Raw genomic sequence first — 22,130 nt, 5'->3', positions numbered from 1 at the left:
GACTACTGGACATACTGACAGCTGTCCTGTTCTCTTCCAACTGTGAGTAGTGACTACTGGGTATACTGACAGCTGTCCTGTACTCTTCCAACTGTGAGTAGTGACTACTGGGTATACTGACAGCTGTCCTGTTATCTTCCAACTGTGAGTAGTGACTACTGGGTATACTGACAGCTGTCCTGTTATCTTCCAACTGTGAGTAGTGACTACTGGACATACTGACAGCTGTCCTGTTATCTTCCAACTGTGAGTAGTGACTACTGGGTATACTGACAGCTGTCCTGTTATCTTCCAACTGTGAGTAGTGACTACTGGACATACTGACAGCCGTCCTGTACTCTTCCAACTGTGAGTAGTGACTACTGGACATACTGACAGCTGTCCTGTTATCTTCCAACTGTGAGTAGTGACTACTGGGTATACTGACAGCTGTCCTGTTATCTTCCAACTGTGAGTAGTGACTACTGGACATACTGACAGCCGTCCTGTACTCTTCCAACTGTGAGTAGTGACTACTGGACATACTGACAGCCGTCCTGTACTCTTCCAACTGTGAGTGAAACATATAGCAGGGTAATAGCATAGTAAATACACAATACAACTGATGACCAACTTTAAAAAATAAAAAAAACACAAAAAAGGCTCCTCGGTCATCATTCTGCTTCCCTGTTGTCTGGACTGGACCCACTACGATGACTAATGTTTGCTCGATAAAAAAACAAACAGACCATACATTTACAATTCATCACGATTCACTCACGTACAGTAGCTGCAATACTGATGCATACGTCCACGTGTACACAATAAGTGCTGTTGAACGGAAAACAAAAAGGGACTAAAGACTAAAATAATAATAATTTAACTTCACGTGAGATGATCTAAAAAAGAAGCAATCGAAGAGGACGTGAGCGCCATGTAATTTTCCGGATTCAATCTGGTTATTATACAGAAAATGGTCTACAATGAAATATCAGTAGTATATTTCTATAGAAATGGATCATCCTATACTAATCACTCGATAATATGTTTATAAAATGGCGTACGGTATGTGAAAACTCATATTCATTGTCTTTAAGTGCATATACGCTCATATCGATCTCCGACAATTGTTTTGTTGTTTTTTTGGCTCTTTTACTCCCAGCACTTTGGATGTGAAATGATACAATGACTAGGAGGTCAAAGTGCAGGACTGTCAGCTTTAATATGAGGAGTATTTTCATCCATATCGGGCGAAATGTTTAGAAATTAAAGCACTTTTTTTGTTTGTTCATAGTCCCTCCGTTTTAGGGGACCAAAAGTATTGGGATAAATTAACTTTATGATTTGAACTCCAAAGTGCTGGAGTACAGAGCTAAAACAACAACAACAACAACAGAAGCAAACAAAATGTCCACTGTACCAATAGTTTTGCAGCTCGCTGTATATTAGCCTACTGTGTACATAAATAGATGATGATTGGCTAGACAAAAACAGCCACGTGATGAAGACAGAGTCACAAAATAGAACCCTAGTCCCTATGTAGGTGCACTACTTTTAACAAGAGCCCATAGGACTCTGGTCAAAAGTAGTGCACTACACAGGGAATATATGGAATCATTTGGGACATGATGAAGTAGATCCAAAGCAACTGAGGGACTACAGATATACTGTTTGAAAAGAGAGGCACTGCATCATATGTACAAATCCTTGTTCAGAAATCTTGTTTCTTGTCTTATCCCTAGTGCGCTACAAACAGCTCGTTTTCATTTTCCCCTCATTCTATTCACTATGTAAGGGATCGGGGATCGTTCTGTCCACGCACCCATCTGTTTCCCCATCTCCCAGCTTTGAAGTATAATCAATTTCCATTATGTTCACAATCTCTCGAGCTTCTAAAATATTGTATCGTGAGTGAAATAGGGGTTGCAAATAGCTCAGGTACAACACTTCAAAATCTATCTATGTGATGTTGATGGTTTAATTCAAGCAACATGTAGCTGCTATACTATAGCACATAGAAGATGACCCTGTATCAATTTGTTTAGCTTTTTTTTTGGGGGGGGGGGGGGGGGGGTTAGCACTATTCACAACTGACCACAGTAAGAAGTGGTAGGGGGTAGAGGTCATAGGTCATGTTATCAAAACTTTAGTGAAACTCATAATAAAAAGTACTGTAACTACTTTAGAAATATAAATGTATTTGTAAATAAATACTCGCAGAAATAAATAATCGTGTTGTTAAATATTTAAATATATCCCATATTAATACAAAATAAAAATCATTAGACTTTAGAGATGAATCAAGGTTAAATTTGGGAGGACGTAGCTACTGTAGTAGGTACCTTTGTAACAGTACAAATTTAGACCGTCCCCTCGCCCATACCCGGGCGCGAACTAGGGACCTTCTGCACACATCAACAGTCACCCTCGAAGCATCGTTACCCATCGCTCCACAAAAGCCGCGGCCCTTGCAGAGCAAGGGGAACTACTACTTCAAGGTCTCAGAGCAAGTGACGTCACTGATTGAAACGCTATTTAGCGCCCACGCTAACTAAGCTAGCCGTTTCACATCTGTTACACTCACCCCCCTTTTGACCTTCCTCCTTTTTCCGCAGCAACCAGTAATCCGGGTCAACAGCATCAATGTAACAGTACAAAAATTTAGACCGTCCCCTCGCCCATACCCGGGCGCGAACTAGGGACCTTCTGCACACATCAACAGTCACCCTCGAAGCATCGTTACCCATCGCGCCACAAAAGCCGCGGCCCTTGCAGAGCAAGGGGAACTACTACTTCAAGGTCTCAGAGCAAGTGACGTCACTGATTGAAACGCTATTTAGCGCCCACGCTAACTAAGCTAGCCGTTTCACATCTGTTACACCTTTATAGCTAGCTACCATAGATACCTTCATAGTTACCGTAGATGCCTTCATAGTTACTGTAGTTACCTTCATAGTTACTGTAGATACCTTCATAGTTACCGTAGATGCCTTCATAGTTACTGTAGTTACCTTCATAGTTACTGTAGATACCTTCAGAGCTACTGTAGATACCTTCAGAGCTACTTAAAATACCTACAAAGTTACTGTAGTTACCTTCATAGTTACTGTAGAAACCTTCATAGTTACTGTAGTTACCTTCATAGTTACCGTAGAAACCTTCATAGTTACTGTAGTTACCTTCATAGTTACCGTAGATGCCTTCATAGTTACTGTAGTTACCTTCAGAGATACTGTAGATACCTTCATAGTTACTGTAGTTACCTTCATAGTTACTGTAGTTACCTTCATAGTTACTGTAGTTACCTTCATAGTTACCGTAGATGCCTTCATAGTTACTGTAGTTACCTTCATAGTTACTGTAGATACCTTCATAGTTACTGTAGATACCTTCAGAGCTACTGTAGATACCTTCAGAGCTACTTAAAATACCTACAAAGTTACTGTAGTTACCTTCATAGTTACTGTAGAAACCTTCATAGTTACTGTAGTTACCTTCATAGTTACCGTAGAAACCTTCATAGTTACTGTAGTTACCTTCATAGTTACCGTAGATGCCTTCATAGTTACTGTAGATACCTTCATAGTTACTGTAGATACCTTCAGAGCTACTGTAGATACCTTCAGAGCTACTTAAAATACCTACAAAGTTACTGTAGTTACCTTCATAGTTACTGTAGAAACCTTCATAGTTACTGTAGTTACCTTCATAGTTACCGTAGAAACCTTCATAGTTACTGTAGTTACCTTCATAGTTACCGTAGATGCCTTCATAGTTACTGTAGTTACCTTCAGAGATACTGTAGATACCTTCCTAGTTACTGTAGTTACCTTTATAGCTACCATAGATACCTTCATAGTTACTGTAGATACCTTCAGAGCTACTGTAGATACTATAATAGAGTTACTGTAAATACCTTCATAGTTACTGTAGATGCCTTCATAGCTACTGTAGATGCCTTCATAGTTACTGTAGATACCTTCATAGCTACTGTAGATACTATAATAGAGCTACTGTAGATACCTTCAGAGCTACTGTAGATACCTTCAGAGCTACTGTAGATACCTTCAGAGCTACTGTAGATACCTTCAGAGCTACTGTAGATACCTTCAGAGCTACTTAAAATACCTACAAAGTTACTGTAGATTCCTTCATAGTTACTGCAGATTCCTTCACAGCTACTTTGGGAAGTGGTTTTATCAGAGCAACAGCGTGAACATGTGATCACTTGATCAATGCCAACCCTTCTCTCTTGTAGCCCAGCTGTAGGTGCATCCTCCCATGGCACCCTATTCCTTTTATAGCGCACTACTATTGACGAGAGCCCATAGGGTCCTGATCAAAAGTAGTGCACTATGTAGGGAATAGGGTGCCACGTGGGATGTAAAGTGTGTGTGTTGACATCTCAGGACTTATCAAGGAGGAACATGGAGATTACATTATGTCAAGATTCAGAAGGAGTTACTCTGTCCTGCCCAACAGAGCCTAGCTGGTATGGAAAGAGAATAGGGACAGAAGGAGTTACTCTGTCCTGCCCAACAGAGCCTAGCTGGTATGGAAAGAGAATAGGGACAGAAGGAGTTACTCTGTCCTGCCCAACAGAGCTGAGATGATATGGAAAGAAAGAGAAAAGTGAACAGAAGAGTTACATTAAACTTAACTGTCAATTGTAATTTTTTTCAGGATTATATTTGAGCAGAACTGCCAAAACCCTAATTTGGTGAAAATGTGTTTACTGTGAATACGAACCTGTTGTTGTTTTTTTTTAACATTGTATCAGTAACAATAAGAGCAGCAATATAACCAAGACCACATATCTGGAGTCAACAGTAGTCTTATTTCCATGGTAATACTTCCATCTCTGTTTCTCGTCCCCCTTAAGGTAAGCTGAGGTGCAGTAATGTAGTGACGTAAACAGCGTCGTTTCAGACAGGACCATTTACTGTCAACACTCCTGATTTTATTTTATTTTATTTTTCCCGAAGGAAATAAATGTGTGTCGTTTAATGAGCTCGACGTGTTGCTGCTGACTACCATACAGAGTACATCACAATGTAAGTCGATAAAATAAGGAACTGGTAAATAACTACCCATTACTCTGTTCCACCAGCTCCGAAAGGGAAGGACGAGGTTCAGGAAGCATCCCAAATGGCACCCTATTCCCTATATAGTGCACTAGTTTTGACCCAAATGGCACCCTATTCCCTATATAGTGCACTAGTTTTGACCCAAATGGCACCCTATTCCCTATATAGTGCACTAGTTTTGACCCATATGGTACCCTATATAGTGCACTAGTTTCGACCCAAATGGCACCCTATTCCCTATATAGTGCATTAGTTTTGACCCAAATGGTACCCTATTCCCTATATAATGCACTAGTTTTGACCCATATGGTACCCTATATAGTGCACTAGTTTTGACCCATATGGTACCCTATTCCCTATATAGTGCATTAGTTTTGACCCATATGGTACCCTATTCCCTATAGAGTGCACTAGTGTTGACCCATATGGTACCCTATTCCCTATATAGTGCATTAGTTTTGACCCATATGGTACCCTATTCCCTATATAGTGCACTAGTTTTGACCCATATGGTACCCTATTCCCTATAGAGTGCACTAGTTTTGACCCATATGGTACCCTATTCCCTATATAATGCACTAGTTTTGACCCATATGGTACCCTATTCCCTATAGAGTGCACTAGTTTTGACCCAAATGGCACCCTATTCCCTATATAGTGCACTAGTTTTGACCAGAGCCCTATGGGTTATTCATACAGTAGCTATGACCAGCCCTATGGGTCCTGGTCAAACGTAGAACACTATATAGGGAATAGGGTGCCATTTCGGTCAAAACTAGTGCACTATATAGGGAATAGGGTGCCATTTTGGTCAAAACTAGTGCACTATATAGGGAATAGGGTGCCATTTGGGTCACAAACCTTGGAGAGGGGTTAACCAGATGATAAAGCCTACACAGACAGCAGTACAGGCCCGACAGACACACAACGATGATGGAGGCCTCAGATACACAGGTGGTCAGCTTGTGATAAAGTGAGCGTGTGCAGAAGGAAGAAGAGCAGGTTACTGGTGTAGGATGGGAGGCGGGGCGGTGGGATAAGCATAGGAGTAATCAGGGATTTATATACAGGTTAGTCTCTTTGCGTTCTAATGTTTTCTATCTTCTTTATAAGACGTGTTGTTGTTCGATTGTTTGTTTCACATCCTTCCTCTCCTTCTGGAGAGCTTTGATCTGGTGGAGACAAAAAAAAGGTAAAGATAGAATATATTGTATATTGATTCAAAATGACCAACCATTTGGGTTTTCTTCATAGTTACGGCATCAAAACATACTGCATAATAACATACCTTTATTTACTGTAAGGTTACTTGCGTAACCCCGGTTCTCTGATAATATGAGAGGGATAGATCACATGATGGGGGGAGGGGGTTCGCTAAGAACCGCCTACTCTTGGAAGTACCAATCAAAAAACGTTTGTTTGAGACAGACAGGTAGAGTGGCGAATGAGGTGAGACCCTCACTTCCATTAAAAGGAGCCAGCCTCCCACCCTCATGGTTATTCTCAAGCATGCTTCTCTTCCTCAAGCTCTTGCAAGCATGGGGAATGCGGTGATACGTCTCACTCAGATTATCAGAGAACTGGGATTACGCAAGTTCTCTTTCAAATACTCTTGTTAAGATGTATCATGTAGGGATATGGCCAACACCCTGATCGCAAGAAATATGCTCTCCGAAGCCAGGGAGGTCCCAACATAGCAACCCTCAGAGGTCCCGAAACAAAGGGAGTAAACACAAAGAAGGTGCAAAGACAAACCCACAATGTAATACATTGAAACACGTATTTGAAAGAAAACTCCTTTAAAGTTATAATTCAACTGGGATATAAAGTTTTACAATTACATTTGAGTTATTACACTTTTTTCCAGAGCAACTTACAGTCAGTAAGTTGAACACATATGATCACTTCGATCACTATCATTGTAATTAAAACGTTCAAAATAGTCGCTATGAGCAAAACCAATGTTAGTAAGAGTGAAGGTGGTGGATGAGGTGAGTTTCCCTGTAAAGCACTTGGAGTACCTTAGTTGGTAGAAATGTGAAATACAAATTCAATTCATTATTTTTAAATTATTTATTAGGTGAAAAACCAAGAAAAACCTAAGTGTATTATCCATGTTACCTGATAGATCCAGCCAGCAGTGGGTTAAAAGCATAGAGCCAGTCGTGCATCTCCTTGTCGTTGCTGGCTTGGAGCAGTATACCGCGGTGCTCTGTACACACAGCAAACGTGTTTGGAGTCTGTTGGGGAAACACGGAGAGGTAGAGTAATGTTAAAACCAGCTAGCTGCCCAGAGCAGCTTACTATTGAGGGTAGGTAGGAAGAGAGAGGAGGGAAAACATGACATCCTCTATGAGTCTCTTCAAATGCAGTACATATAAACTCAAGCAAAAAAAAAAAAGAAATGTCCTCTCACTGTCAACTGCGTTTTCAGCAAACTTAACATGTGTAAATATTTGTATGAGCATAAGATTCAACAACTGAGACATAAACGGAACAAGTTCCACAGACATGTGACTAACAGAAATGGAATAATGTGTCCCTTGACAAAGGAGTGGTCAAAATCAAAAGTAACAGTCAGTATCTGGTGTGGCCACCAGCTGCATTAAGTACAGCAGTGCATCTCCTCCTCATGGACTGCACCAGATTTGCCAGTTCTTGCTGTGAGATGGTACCCCACTCTTTCACCAAGGCACCTGCAAGTTCTCTGACATTTCTGGGGGGAATGGCCCTCACCCTCTGATCCAACAGGTCCAGACATGCTCAATAGGATTGAGATCTGGGCCCTTCGCTGGCCACGGCAGAACACTGACATTCTTGTCTTGCTGGAAATCACGCAGAGAACAAGCAGTATGGCTGGTGGGTCATGTCAGGATGAGCCTGCAGGAAAAGTACGACATGAAGGAGGATTTCTTCCCTGTAACACACAGTGTTGAGATTGCCTGCAATGACAAGAAGCTCAGTCCGATGATGCTGTGACCGATGATGCTGTGACACACCGCCCCAGGTCATGACGGACCCTCCACCTCCAAATCGTTCCCGCTCCAGAATACAGGCCTCGGTATAATGCTCATTTCTTCCACAATAAATTAATTCAATGATAAATGTGAATCCAACCATCACCCCTGGTGAGACAAAACCGAAGAGCACTTTTTGCAAGTTCTGTCTGGTCCAGCGACGGTGGGTTTGTGCCCAGAGGCGATGTTGTTGCCGGTGATGTCTGGTGAGGACCTGCCTTACAACAGGCCTACAAGCCCTCAGTCCAGCCTCTCTCAGCCTATTGTGGTCAGTCTGAGCACTGATGGAGGGATTGTGCGTTCCTGGTGTAACTCGGGCAGTTGTTGTTGCCATCCTGTACCTGTCCTGCAGGTGTGATGTTCGGATGTACCGATCCTGTGCAGGTGTTGTTACACGTGGTCTGCCACTGCGAGGACGATCAGCTGTCCTCAAGCCTCCTTGCAGCATGCCTAAGGCACGTCCACGCAGATGTGCAGGGACCCTTCTTCTTTTGGTGTTTTCAGAGTCAGTAGAAAGGTCTCTTTAGTGTCCTAAGTTTTCATAACTGACCTTAATTGCGTCTGTAAGCTGTTAGTGTCTTAACGACCGTTCCACAGGTGCATGTTCATTAAACAAACATGAGAAACAGTGTTTAACCCTCTTACAATGAAGATCTGTGAAGTTTTGGATTTTTACTAATTATCTTTGAAAGACAGGGTCCTGAAAAAGGAACGTTTATTTTTTTGCTGAGTTTAGTTATATATTGGCACCCTTGTTTCTTTTAAAATAAGTTCAAATTGTAAAAAAATAATAATAATTGTACTCCACAGATTTTATTGTATTTTCAACATTACAGAACCAATTTTATTTTTGTAAATTTAATTTGACCATTTTAATTTAAAATGACTGGAGCTAGTACTTTGGTTGCACAGCCTTTGGCCAAGATAACTGCAGGTATGTCACGGTTGTTGTAAGATACGGACCAAGGTACAGCGTTTATTGAGTTCCACATATTTATTTAAAGTGCAACTTCTTCAACCAAAACAATAAACAAGCTACACACGCGACTACGTGGTGCAACAAGCACCAACACAAACAATATCCCACAAACACAGGTGGGAAAAATGGCTACCTAAATAGGATCCCCAATCAGAGGCAACTATTACCAGCTGCCTCTAATTGGGAACCAAACAAAACACCAACATAGAAATATTGAACTAGAACACCCCCTAGTCACCTGCTACACCATAGAGAACCAAGGACTCTCTATGGTCAGGGCGTGACAAGGTAAGCGTTTCTTGTACCATCAATGAGCTTCCTGCACCTTTCTACTGGCAATTTGCCTCACTTTTCAGCAGCAAATTGCACCAATTATTCAATGTTTAAGGGGTGCTCTCAACCAACTGCTGTTTTCAGCTCTTGCCATAGATTACGGATGTGATTCATATCTCAACTCTTCGTTGGCCTATCCAGAACAGTCCGGCCTTTCTTCTTTTACCAGGGGGCTGCTTTTATGTGTGTTTAGGTTTGTTGTCCTGCTGGAAAATCCACAAACTTCAACAAACACACAGTGTCTGGACACTGGGTTGAACATTGGATTCCAAAACACCTTAATAATTGACTGATTTCATGATGTCTTGCACACGTTCAAGGTCCCCCAGGACCAGAGCCTAAATCCTGTGGGAAAATGTTTTGTGGACTAATGAAACAAAATTAGAGAGTTTTGGCAATACAGATCAGTGCTATGTTTACAGACAACCAAATGAAGCATTCAATGAAAAGAACGCACTACCTACACTCAAACATGGCCTTGCTGCCTCTGGTACTGAGGGCCTTTCGAAATGCGCAAGTCTTCACAAAATCTGCAGATTATCAGGTGTTTTGGAGTCCAATGTTTAAACCAGTGTCCAAAAACTAAGTCTTCATTGTGTCTTCCAGCAGGAAAACAACGCCAAACACCCATAAGGCAACACAGAGGTTCAAGAAGAGATGTTGAACTGTTCTGGATTGGCCAGTTAAGTCCATACTTGAATCACATCAAAAACGTATGGTGAGATCTGGAAACAGCAGTTGATGGAGGGCGCTCCTCAAACATTGTGTTGTAAAAGGTGTCAGGTAATGGTGTGTAACAGTGTCAGGTAATGGTGTGTAAAGGTACCGGATTAAGATGTGTAAAGGTGTCAGGTCAAGGTGTGTAAAGGTGCCGGATTAAGATGTGTAAAGGTGTCAAGTAAAGGTGTGTGAAGGTGTCAGCTAAAGGTATCAGGTAACGGGGTGTAAAGATGTGTAAAGGTGCCAGGTAAAGGGGTGTAAAGGTGCCAGCTAAAGGTGTATCGACAGGTAAAAAGGTACCAACCTTGAGCATGGCCTGCTGGTCCTCGCTGTACTTGACATGGGCAGAGGAGAGGTTGAGGATGGCTCTCTCCACGCTGTCTCTCTCTGTATTGTAGATATAGACGTACGGACGTCTCACCACCACATAGCGCCTCACCCAGCCGTTGGTATGAGGCTCCAGGAAATGCAGGTAGCCCTTCTTTGACACGATGGGGCTGGTGGAAAGATCAAGACTGTTACTACACTTGTTCAACTTTTCACACTACCACGTCGACCCGAACTAGCCTTTGCTGGCTCTGATATTTTATTTTAAACATTGTTGTGTTCAAGATGCGAGCAGCAACTATATGGTGGATTGGTAACAAGGCCAGTTCAGTAGAGCTTGACACATTTTGTCTCAGTAGTGTGAAAAGCACTTTGATGAGGTAAATTCCACTAAGTCTTCTAAGCCATAAATCAATCAATCTCTGAAGCCCCCTCACCTGACCCGGATCTCTTGGATGTCTGGTACAAAACGGCGCGTCCTGGGTTTAACCTCCGGGGCGGCAACCCCACCAGGGGACTTCTTCACCTCGCCATCCCGCTGCGAGCAGTCAGGGTTGGGGCTGGCACAGCAGGAGCGAAGCTTGGTGGCTCTGGTTGGAGAGACGGAAGAAGAAAAGTTTTCCATGTGGGGATAGACCATAGAGATAGTTAGAGAACCCATCTTAGATTTAACCCGTTGTCAAGACTTCTGCCGAAGTCGTTGCCTCTCCTTGTTCGGGCAGTGCTTGGCGTTCGACGTCACCGGTCTTCTAGCCATCATTGATCCATTTTTCATTTTCCATTGGTTTTGTCTTGTCTTCCCACACACCTGTTTTCAATCCCATTCATTACCTGTTGTGTATTTAACCCTCTGTTTACCCTCATGTCTTTGTCAGAGATTGTTTTATTGTCAGTGTTGTTTATTTGTTGTGCGATGGGTCCTTGTACCCATGGTTTGTTCATGTCTGTACTTTTTAGTGTTATGGAGCATGTTCCGTGGACATTTATTAAAAGACTCCATTTTGACTCTCCTGCGCCTGACTTCCCTGCCACCTATTCACACGGCGCTGACACCCGTTTTAGCATGGATTTTAGCATTGAGCGATTCCACCTGTTTTAACATAGATATTGGCATTGAGCGATTTCCCCCCGTTTTAGCATGGATATTAGCATTGAGCGATTCCACCCGTTTTAGCTTGGATATTAGCATTGAGCGATTCCACCCGTTTTAGCATGGATATTAGCATTGAGCGATTCCACCCGTTTTAGCATGGATGTTAGCATTGAGCGATTCCACCCGTTTTAGCATGGATGTTAGCATTGAGCGATTCCACCCGTTTTAGCATGGATATTAGCATTGAGCGATTCCACCCGTTTTAGCATGGATATTAGCATTGAGCGATTCCACCCGTTTTAAGTGGTCAACTGGGTGGGGATTCATATGGGGTTGGGAGTAATCAGCCAATGATCAGAGCATTGCCTTCTTTAAACTAGGCGCAGTAGTTTGTAATTGTCTTTAAGGTATTTCACCTCCATCTAGTGGCCATAATACATTAATGGCACATAGGATTTGGTTCAGGACTCCAGCACTGCAGGTGTCAAGAAATCACCAATATTAGCTTTACACTTTATTCAAACACAAAATAATAAGAAAATGCACTACTTTAAAATGGAGATGGCCTCAAAATGGCAGAGCATCGCATTAGTGCAAACCAAAACTGTTCTCAGGGCAGGTCTGCCGGTTTTGACTTGCAGAAGTCACTTTTCAGTAGCAGGTTAGGAGAACTAACGCAGCAGGTTAGGAGAACTAACTCGGCAGGTTAGGAGAACTAACTCGGCAGGTTAGGAGAACTAACTCGGCAGGTTAGGAGAACTAACTCGGCAGGTTAGGAGAACTAACTCGGCAGGTTAGGAGAACTAACTCGGCAGGTTAGGAGAACTAACTCGGCAGGTTAGGAGAACTAACTCGGCAGGTTAGGAGAACTAACTCGACAGGTTAGGAGAACTAACTCAGCAGGTTAGGAGTAGTGTCTATTAACCATGTACACTTCCAACAGTGAGTGAAATACATAGCAGGTACCAGTAGGTGTCGGTGATGGCCGGATTAAATGGGGAGGACGGGCTCATGCCATAATCTCAGAAACCCAGAACTAAAATCTAATAATTGTGTCAGATGCTGGATTATGTTCTGGGAAGATGTTGGAGATGAGATATTAACCAGACTTTCCAAGTCTCTACCCCTCACGAAACAGAAACTCTCAGCAAAATCATGAGCCGAATGTTCCCTCCCCACCTGTAAAAAAACATCAGGATCTGACCAAATGATTGGAAAATCTGACACCGGGAACAAAGTTCCTCGTTCATCCTCGCAATCATCTCTGTGACGTGAAACTATCCACAAGAAATTAGTCTTACCGCGGCAGCCCTGAGTCTGTTAGTGTCTGAGTCTGTTAGTGTCTGAGTCTGTTAGTGTCTGAGTCTGTTAGTGTCTGAGTCTGTTAGTGTCTGAGTCTGTTAGTGTCGTGTGTAATGGTAGCAGAAGTGTGATATTACTGACCTGGGTGTTTCAGTCTTGGGGTAGCATCCCTCCACCAATGACGGGCACGTCGAGGAGGGGGTGAGGGTGTTGAGGGCCGTGGCAGAGGTCGACTCCCTCAGCAGAGTCACTGACATTTCAGACAGCTGGAAACACACACACACACACACATACACACACAGCATGTCAAAATGCACACACACACACACACACACACACACGTAAACACAAACACACAGCATGTCAAAATGCACACACACACACACACACACACACGTAAACACACACACACAGCATGTCAAAATACACACACACACACACACGTAAACACAAACACACAGCATGTCAAAATGCACACACACACACACACACACACACACACGTAAACACAAACACACAGCATGTCAAAATGCACACACACACACACACACACACACACACACACACACACACACACACACACACACACACACACACACACGTAAACACAAACACACAGCATGTCAAAACACTGTCTGGAAAAAGTTCACCGAGACAAACGAACACGTCACATCGCCACTCGTAGTTTCCTCACATCTAAGTAACATCAAACCGGATACAGACATGAAAACCCATCATCGTAAAGTGACACAGGAAGGACGTCTACCTTGCTTTCACTGGCGCTGACACACACGTGGCTGTACTCTCTGTTGAAGGAGTGGGCGAGCAGCCGTAGACACTGGTGAGTGATGGAGACAAATAAAAGCTCTAAGTCTCAGAGCAATGGGCTTCACAAAACAAACAACAACCTCAGAATGGTTACCTAAGGAGAAGGCTTAAGTGAGACACTGACATTATTTAAAAGGGACACTCAAGCATAGCCACAGGAAGTAGGGGTGCTGCAGCTGATAAATTGAAATAATTTTGCCCAAAAATGTGTATATATAAAAAACAATGTATTTACCCCCAAAATTGAATTACTGCTGTCTGAACAGACATAAATACAATAATTCAAAATACCACACAAGAAAGCATAATTTAGGTACAAAAGGATAAATAGCATCGAAGTAGGTTTTACAATTGGGAAGGACACAATCTGGGCAGCACACACACCAAATACAGAACAGCTTGTTCCATTGTGGCCATAGATATAATCCAGAGAAGGAATTTGGAACTTCTAACCCTGGTACTTTGACTGTTAAACTCATGGGTACACTAGCAATGGCTGCCAGTCCTGACTTGAATGGGAACAACCAGTCCTGACCTGAATGGGAACAGCCATCTATGGATTACATTTCTATGGTTGGTTATGTCAGTTTGCCTTTTTACAAATGTCAAAATAAAATCCCAGGAAAATCGTAGGTCTGGAGGGGGTTTGGGTTTGGAAAGCCTACTGCTGAAAAGAGAAGCCTAATCTGACTGTGGAAGCTAGCCATTTTATCCCCCCCACAACAACTTCTGAGTGATTCTGAGCGAACAGCGCTGTTTTTCAAAGTAACTGGTCTTCAGCTATTGTCACAAAACACATCACCCATGCTTCATCTTCATCACAGGCTGAGTCAGTATCACTGTTTACTCTGTAGCCTGTACTGTACATATACAATACCAGTCCAAACTTTGGACACACTTACTCATTCAAGGGTTTTTTCTGCATTTTTAGCCACCCTTTGCCTTGATGACAGCTTTGCACACTCCTGGTAACTTTCGACAGGTCTGTATATGATCCAACAGACCACCAGTCTGTCTAAGGGCTATTTGACCAAGAAGGAGAGTGATGGAGTGCTGCATCAGATGACCTGGCCTCCACAATCACCCAACCTCAACCCAATTGAGATGGTTTGGGATAAGTTGGACCGCAGAGTGAAGGAAAAGCAGCCAAAAAGTGCTCAGCATATGTGGGAACTCCTTGAAGACTGTTGGAAAAGTATTCTAGGTGAAGCTGGTTGAGAGAATGCCAAGTGTGTGCAAAGTTGTCATCAAGGCAAAAGGTGGCTACTTTGAAGAATCTCACATCTCAAATATATTTTGATTTAATTAAAAAAATGTTGGTTACTACATGATTCCATATGTGTTATTTCATAGTTTTGATGTTGTCACTATTATTCTACAATATAGAAAATAGTCCAAATTTTAAAAAACAACTTGAATGAGCAGGTGTGTCCAAACTTGACTGGTACTGTGTGTATGTATGTGTGTATATATATATATATATATATATATATAGGCGTACAGAGGCCCATTATCAGCATCCATCACTCCTGTGTTCCAATGGCACGTTGTGTTAGCTAATACAAGTTTATCATTTTAAAAGGCTAATTGATCATTAGAAAACTATTTTTCAATTATGTTAGCACAGCTGAAAACTGTTGTTCAGATTAAAGAAGCAATAAAACAGGCCTTCTTTAGACTAGTTGAGTATCTGGAGCATCAGCATTTGTGGGTTCGAATACAGGCTCAAAATGGCCAGAAACAAAGGACTTTCTTCTGAAACTCATCAGTCTATTCTTGTTCTGGGAAATGAAGGCTATTCCATGTGAGAAATTGCCAAGAAACTGAAGATCTCGTACAACGCTGTGTACTACTCCCTTCACAGAACAGCGCAAACTGGCTCTAACCAGAATAGAAAGAGGAGTGGGAGGCCCCGGTGCACAACTGAGCAAGAGGACAAGTACATTAGTGTCTAGTTTGAGAAGCAGACGCCTCACAAGTCCTCAACTGGTAGCTTCATTAAATAGTACCCGCAAAACACCAGTCTCAACGTCAACAGTGAAGAGGAGACTCCGGGTTGCTGGCCTTATAGGCAGAGTTCCTCTGTCCAGTGTCTGTGTTCTTTTGCCCATCTTTTTATTGGCCAGTCTGAGATATGGCTTTTTACTTTGCAACTCTGTCAATAAGCGTGTCCATGATTGAGTCTTTGAATGAAGAGATTAAGATTAAACTGTCCAAATCATGTCCAATCAGTTGAATTTACCACAGGAGGACAACCAATCAAGTTGTAGAAACATATCAAGGATGATCAATGGAAACAGGATGCACCTGAGTTCAATTTTGAGTCTCATAGCAAAGGGTCTGAATACTTATGTAAATACTCTATTTTGGTTTTTAATTTGTAATACATCTGAAAAAAATTCAAAAAAACTTGTTTTGCTTTGTCATTATGGGGTATTGTGATGTCATTATGGGGTATTGTGATGTCATTATGGGGTATTGTGATGTCATTATGGGGTATTGTGATGTCATTATGGGGTATTGTGATGTCATTATGGGGTATTGTGATGTCATTATGGGGTATTGTGATGTCATTATGGGGTATTGTGATGTCATTATGGGGTATTGCGTGTAGATTGATGAGGGGGGAAAAACAATGTAATTAACTTTAGAATAAGACTGTAACCTGCATTTGGCCACTTATGTGGTATTGACAAATATTCTGCTAATTTCTTTTATCATGTAAATAATGTAGAAGTGCATGAAATGTGTTTATAAAATGTTTATAAAAATCCCCATGTGTGGAAATCCCCCAAAAACGTGTCTGCTCAACTGTATGGCACGACACAAATGTGATTATAGATACAGGCAATGTAAGTCAAAACATCTTCTCCCGGCTCGTAAGCAAGAACGGGAATATTTTAAATTAACAAGGTTACGTTTTTTTTAAAGAAGAGACACTGACCTTAGCGACTAGCTCCCTCTGCCTCTCGTTGGGGGCGTCAGCTGTGGGGCTGAGACTGAGGTCCTGGACGTGGCCCTCGGAAGGCTGAGGGGACTCACTCTGCTCCACAGACACACAGGATAGCAACTCTTCCTGACCCAGCAGCAGGGTGGACTCTAGCTTCTCCCTCAGGAGCAGGTAGTGTCTCGTCTTCTCCACCTGAATGAAACAGATAACCATAAGTAAGTAACTAACTATCTAACTACAGCTAACCCTCAGGAGCAGGTAGTGTCTTGATGAACGGAACAGAAACACCATAACTAACTAAGTAACTAAGTAACTAACTATCTAACTACAGCTAACCCTCAGGAGCAAGTAGTGTCTTGATGAACGGAACAGAAACACCATAACTAATTAAGTAACTAAGTAACTAACTAACCCTTTTCACCTAGAACACATTAAACCGGATGAACACACCACAACAGTACAGTACATGAATGTACACATACAGTACATGGATGTACACATACAGTACACTACACGGTTCAGAAGTAGCCTTCAACCATTCACCCGTTTATTAAACGAAAGTCTGTCGTCTACACTCTGGGGGGGGGGGGGGGGGGGAGCAGTTTACCAGACCCAGCTTCTCCACTGAACATGCTTTTAAGTCTAGGACTAGGGCTTTTAAGTCTAGGACTAGGGCTTTTAAGTCTAGGACTAGGGCTTTTAAGTCTAGGACTAGGGCTTTTAAGTCTAGGACTAGGGCTTTTAAGTCTAGGACTAGGGCTTTTAAGTCTAGGACTAGGTTTGATCTATGGCCAGAAATCTGGCCCTAGATGTAGTTCCACCCAGTCTAGTCTTATCAGTCGTGATGTCTCTAGGTGTAGGGTATAGGTGTAGTAGTGTATAGGTGTAGTAGGGTGTAGTAGGGTGTAGTAGGGCATAGGTGTAATATGGTGTAGTAGTGTATAGGTGTTGTAGTTGTAGTAGGGTGTAGTAGCGTGTAGTAGGGTGTAGTAGTGTATAGGTGTAGTAGGGTGTAGTAGGGCATAGGTGTAATATGGTGTAGTAGTGTATAGGTGTTGTAGTTGTAGTAGGGTGTAGTAGTGTGTAGTAGGGTGTAGTAGTGTATAGGTGTAGTAGGGTGTAGTAGGGCATAGGTGTAATATGGTGTAGTAGTGTATAGGTGTTGTAGTTGTAGTAGGGTATAGGTGTAGTAGGTTGTAGTAGGGTATAGGTGTAGTAGGGTGTAGTTGTAGTAGGGTGTAGTAGGGTGTAGTAGGGTGTAGTTGTAGTAGGGTGTAGTTGTAGTAGGCTATAGGTGTAGTAGGTTGTAGTTGTAGTAGGGTGTAGTAGGCTATAGGTGTAGTAGGTTGTAGTTGTAGTAGGCTATAGGTGTAGTAGGTTGTAGTTGTAGTAGGCTATAGGTGTAGTAGGGTGTAGTTGTAGTAGGGTGTAGTAGGCTATAGGTGTAGTAGGTTGTAGTTGTAGTAGGCTATAGGTGTAGTAGGTTGTAGTTGTAGTAGGGTGTAGTAGGCTATAGGTGTAGTAGGTTGTAGTTGTAGTAGGGTGTAGTAGGCTATAGGTGTAGTAGGGTATAGGTGTAGTAGGGTATAGGTGTAGTAGGGTATAGGTGTAGTAGGGTATAGGTGTAGTAGGGTATAGGTGTAGTAGGCTATAGGTGTAGTAGGGTATAGGTGTAGTAGGGTATAGGTGTAGTAGGCTATAGGTGTAGTAGGCTATAGGTGTAGTAGGCTATAGGTGTAGTAGGGTATAGGTGTAGTAGGGTATAGGTGTAGTAGGCTATAGGTGTAGTAGGGTATAGGTGTAGTAGGTTGTAGTTGTAGTAGGGTGTAGGTGTAGTAGGGTATATGTATAGTAGGTTGTAGTAGGGTATATGTATAGTAGGTTGTAGTAGGGTATATGTATAGTAGGTTGTAGTAGGGTATATGTATAGTAGGGTGTAGTAGGGTATATGTATAGTAGGTTGTAGTAGGGTATATGTATAGTAGGGTGTAGTAGGGTATATGTATAGTAGGTTGTAGTAGGGTATATGTATAGTAGGTTGTAGTAGGGTATATGTATAGTAGGTTGTAGTAGGGTATATGTATAGTAGGGTGTAGTAGGGTATATGTATAGTAGGTTGTAGTAGGCTATAGGTGTAGTAGGGTGTAGTAGGGTATATGTATAGTAGGGTGTAGTAGGGTATATGTATAGTAGGTTGTAGTAGGGTATATGTATAGTAGGTTGTAGTAGGCTATAGGTGTAGTAGGGTGTAGTAGGGTATATGTATAGTAGGTTGTAGTAGGGTATATGTATAGTAGGTTGTAGTAGGGTGTAGTAGGGTATAGGTGTAGTAGGTTGTAGTTGTAGTAGGCTATAGGTGTAGTAGGGTATAGGTGTAGTAGGCTATAGGTGTAGTAGGGTATAGGTGTAGTAGGGTATAGGTGTAGTAGGGTATAGGTGTAGTAGGGTATAGGTGTAGTAGGGTATAGGTGTAGTAGGCTATAGGTCTAGTAGGGTATAGGTGTAGTAGGGTATAGGTGTAGTAGGGTGTATGTATAGTAGGTTGTAGTAGGCTATAGTTGTAGTAGGGTGTAGTAGGGTATAGGTGTAGTAGGTTGTAGTTGTAGTAGGCTATAGGTGTAATATGGTGTAGTAGGGTATAATAGCGTATAGGTGTAGTAGGTTGTAGTTGTAGTAGTGTATAGGTGTAGTAGGGTGTAGTAGGGTGTAGTAGGGTATAGGTGTAGTAGGGTAGTAGCGTATAGGGTGTAGAGTATAGGGTGTAGAGTATAGGGTGTAGAGTATAGGATGTAGAGTATAGGGTGTAGAGTATAGGGTGTAGAGTATAGGGTGTAGGTGTAGAGTATAGGGTGTAGAGTATAGGGTGTAGGTTATAGGGTGTAGTACCACATACCTCCTGCAGGAGGCTGAGTTTCTCCAGTTCCCACTGGTGGTCCAGGATGAGGCTGTCACTGCGTGGCCTCCACCCAGCCAGGTTCTCCTCCCCTCGGACGTACGCCACCGAGGTGTCCAGCACCCGCCGACGTCTCCTCTGCATTCCTGGGGGGTTGAAAAAAGTCAATGGCTAGAGGTCAGAGGTCAGGGGTCAGACAAACAAAGCAGAAATAAGCTTTATCCTTCTTTGTCTCAATTTTGTTTGGATTCTTTGCGTCTCATCTCCTTTTAAATTGTTTTGGAGAAAAAGGTCCTTCCAATTCAGACCTTCTCCTCCAATGCATTTTGAGAAAGAGGCAGGAAGACGAATTACAGAAAGAGTTGTGGAAACACAGACAAAAGGGGAAAGCTCAACAGAGAAAGTGTCTCACCTGGGCTCCCATGATCCGCCAGGTGACACAAGCTGACCTCGTACACACCTGTCACTCGGTTACTGGACAGATAAAGAAACAACAGACAAACAAAACCCTGGGTTCAACTCTGGGTTCAACCCTGGGTTCAACCCTGGGTTCAACTCTGGGTTCAACCCTGGGTTCAACCCTGGGTTCAACCCTGGGTTCAACTCTGGGTTCAACCCTGGGTTCAACTCTGGGTTCAACCCTGGGTTCAACCCTGGGTTCAACTCTGGGTTCAACCCTGGGTTCAACTCTGGGTTCAACCCTGGGTTCAACCCTGGGTTCAACTCTGGGTTCAACTCTGGGTTCATTTCATGTCCATTGTTTCCATTGATTTAACAATCATCTTTCAGGAATGCAACCAAGGCAAAGGACTGTGGTGAGATAAACAGTAACAGACTTGATTTTATGGTTTATTTCATGGTGGTTGATTTAATAATAATCTTTCAGGATAAGAGATGATTGAGTCACCCCTCTGTTGTCCTCAGGCTTCCGGTGCCAAACAGGTTTCGGATGGAGCGGGAGGTCGGGAGTTTAACGTCTCGAGAGTAGAACACCATGCAGAAATCTTTGGTTATGACTGTGGGCTGAGTGCAGTTCTCCATCTACAGAAAGGAAAAGGATAAAAAAAATTCTCTCTCCGCCTCTTTAGGTCCTAACATCAGATACAGTAGGGGTAATTTTGGATACAGTACTGTAAGATCAAATCAAATCAAATTGTGTTAGTCACATGCACTGAATAAGCTTACTTACGAGCCCCTAACTAACAATGCAGTTAAAAAAAAAACATGGATAAGAATAAGAAATAAAAGTAACATGTAATTAAAGAGCATGGTGGGAGGGGGTACCGGTATAGAGCCAATGCGCAGGGGCACTGGTTAGTTGAGGTAATATGTACATGTAGGTAGAGTTATGCATTGATGATAACAACAGAGAGCTAGCAGCAGTGTAAAAGAGGGGGTGGGCGGGGGTTAATGAAAATAGTTCTGGGTAGCCATTTGATTAGATGTTCAGGAGTCCGGTACCGCTTGCCGTGCGGAAGCAGAGAGAACAGTCTATGACTTGGGTGCTCTCATGCATGTTCCAGTGTTAGGCCTAAGCGCAGGGATCATTTCTCATACATTAAGTGTTCCTAAAATTACTCCTGAGAGGTGAGCAGTCAGTAAGCAGAGACCCCTGAGAGGTGAGCAGTCAGGAAGCAGAGACAGTCAGGAAGCAGAGACTGCTGAGAGGTGAGCATTCAGTAAGCAGAGACTCCTGAGAGGTGAGCAGTCAGTAAGCAGAGACCCCTGAGAGATGAGCAGTCAGGAAGCAGAGACAGTCAGTAAGCAGAGACTCCTGAGAGGTGAGCAGTCAGGAAGCAGAGACAGTCAGTAAGCGGAGACTCCTGAGAGGTGAGCAGTCAGTAAGCAGAGACAGTCAGGAAGCAGAGACAGTCAGTAAGCAGAGACTCCTGAGAGGTGAGCAGTCAGTAAGCAGAGACCCCTGAGAGATGAGCAGTCAGGAAGCAGAGACAGTCAGTAAGCAGAGACTCCTGAGAGGTGAGCAGTCAGTAAGCAGAGACAGTCAGGAAGCAGAGACAGTCAGTAAGCAGAGACTCCTGAGAGGTGAGCAGTCAGGAAGCAGAGACTCCTGAGAGGTGAGCAGTCAGGAAGCAGAGACTCCTGAGAGGTGAGCAGTCAGTAAGCAGAGACTCTGAGAGGTGAGCAGTCAGGAAGCAGAGACAGTCAGGAAGCAGAGACCCCTGAGAGGTGAGCAGTCAGTAAGCAGAGACCCCTGAGAGGTGAGCAGTCAGGAAGAAGAGACAGTCAGTAAGCAGAGACTCCTGAGAGGTGATCAGTCAGGAAGCAGAGACAGTCAGTAAGCAGAGACTCCTGAGAGGTGAGCAGTCAGGAAGCAGAGACAGTCAGGAAGCACAGACAGTCAGTAAGCAGAGACTCCTGAGAGGTGAGCAGTCAGGAAGCAGAGACTCCTGAGACGTGAGCAGTCAGGAAGCACAGACAGTCAGGAAGCAGAGACTCCTGAGAGGTGAGCAGTCAGGAGGCAGAGACAGTCAGGAAGCAGAGACAGTCAGGAAGCAGAGACTCCTGAGAGGTGAGCAGTCAGTAAGCAGAGACCCCTGAGAGGTGAGCAGTCAGGAAGAAGAGTCAGTCAGGAAGCAGAGACTCCTGAGAGGTGAGCAGTCA

At 43.0% G+C, this 22,130-nt stretch overlaps 2 protein-coding genes and 1 long non-coding RNA gene across 19 annotated transcripts in view; 1 reads left to right on the top strand and 2 right to left on the bottom strand.

The window, feature by feature from the left end:
* The window catches only part of LOC149983633 (uncharacterized), a 452,711-nt gene that overhangs the window by 408,152 nt on the left and 22,429 nt on the right, over positions 1–22,130 (top strand). The gene's annotated exons all lie outside the window — the stretch shown is intronic.
* LOC149983634 (uncharacterized) lies at positions 1,177–3,901 on the bottom strand. The gene is made up of 3 exons (XM_090236578.1): positions 3,896–3,901; positions 2,861–3,792; positions 1,177–2,321 (listed from the first exon to the last, which is right to left on the bottom strand). The coding sequence occupies exons 1-2, from the start codon at positions 3,899–3,901 to the stop codon at positions 2,869–2,871; spliced, it is 930 nt and encodes a 309-aa protein (XP_090092704.1). The 3' UTR covers positions 1,177–2,321; positions 2,861–2,868.
* The window catches only part of LOC110523050 (kinesin-like protein KIF1A), a 145,273-nt gene continuing 129,246 nt past the window's right edge, over positions 6,104–22,130 (bottom strand). For all 17 annotated transcript variants that reach the window (XM_090236434.1, XM_090236438.1, XM_090236436.1 and 14 more), the window contains 10 exons: positions 20,416–20,549; positions 19,921–19,982; positions 19,509–19,654; positions 16,610–16,807; positions 13,604–13,675; positions 12,979–13,103; positions 10,880–11,032; positions 10,420–10,612; positions 7,188–7,306; positions 6,104–6,238 (listed from right to left, as the gene is read on the bottom strand). In XM_090236434.1, the coding sequence (XP_090092560.1) occupies positions 6,205–6,238; positions 7,188–7,306; positions 10,420–10,612; positions 10,880–11,032; positions 12,979–13,103; positions 13,604–13,675; positions 16,610–16,807; positions 19,509–19,654; positions 19,921–19,982; positions 20,416–20,549 (1,236 nt within the window). In that variant the 3' untranslated portion in view covers positions 6,104–6,204. The remainder of the gene's footprint in view (positions 6,239–7,187; positions 7,307–10,419; positions 10,613–10,879; positions 11,033–12,978; positions 13,104–13,603; positions 13,676–16,609; positions 16,808–19,508; positions 19,655–19,920; positions 19,983–20,415; positions 20,550–22,130) is intronic.

The sequence above is a fragment of the Oncorhynchus mykiss genome, chromosome 5, assembly GCF_057628025.1.
Source record: "Oncorhynchus mykiss isolate SJ-2025 chromosome 5, ASM5762802v1, whole genome shotgun sequence".
NCBI classification, from domain to species: Eukaryota; Metazoa; Chordata; class Actinopteri; order Salmoniformes; family Salmonidae; genus Oncorhynchus; species Oncorhynchus mykiss.
This window is presented reverse-complemented; position numbering and strand designations above follow the sequence as displayed.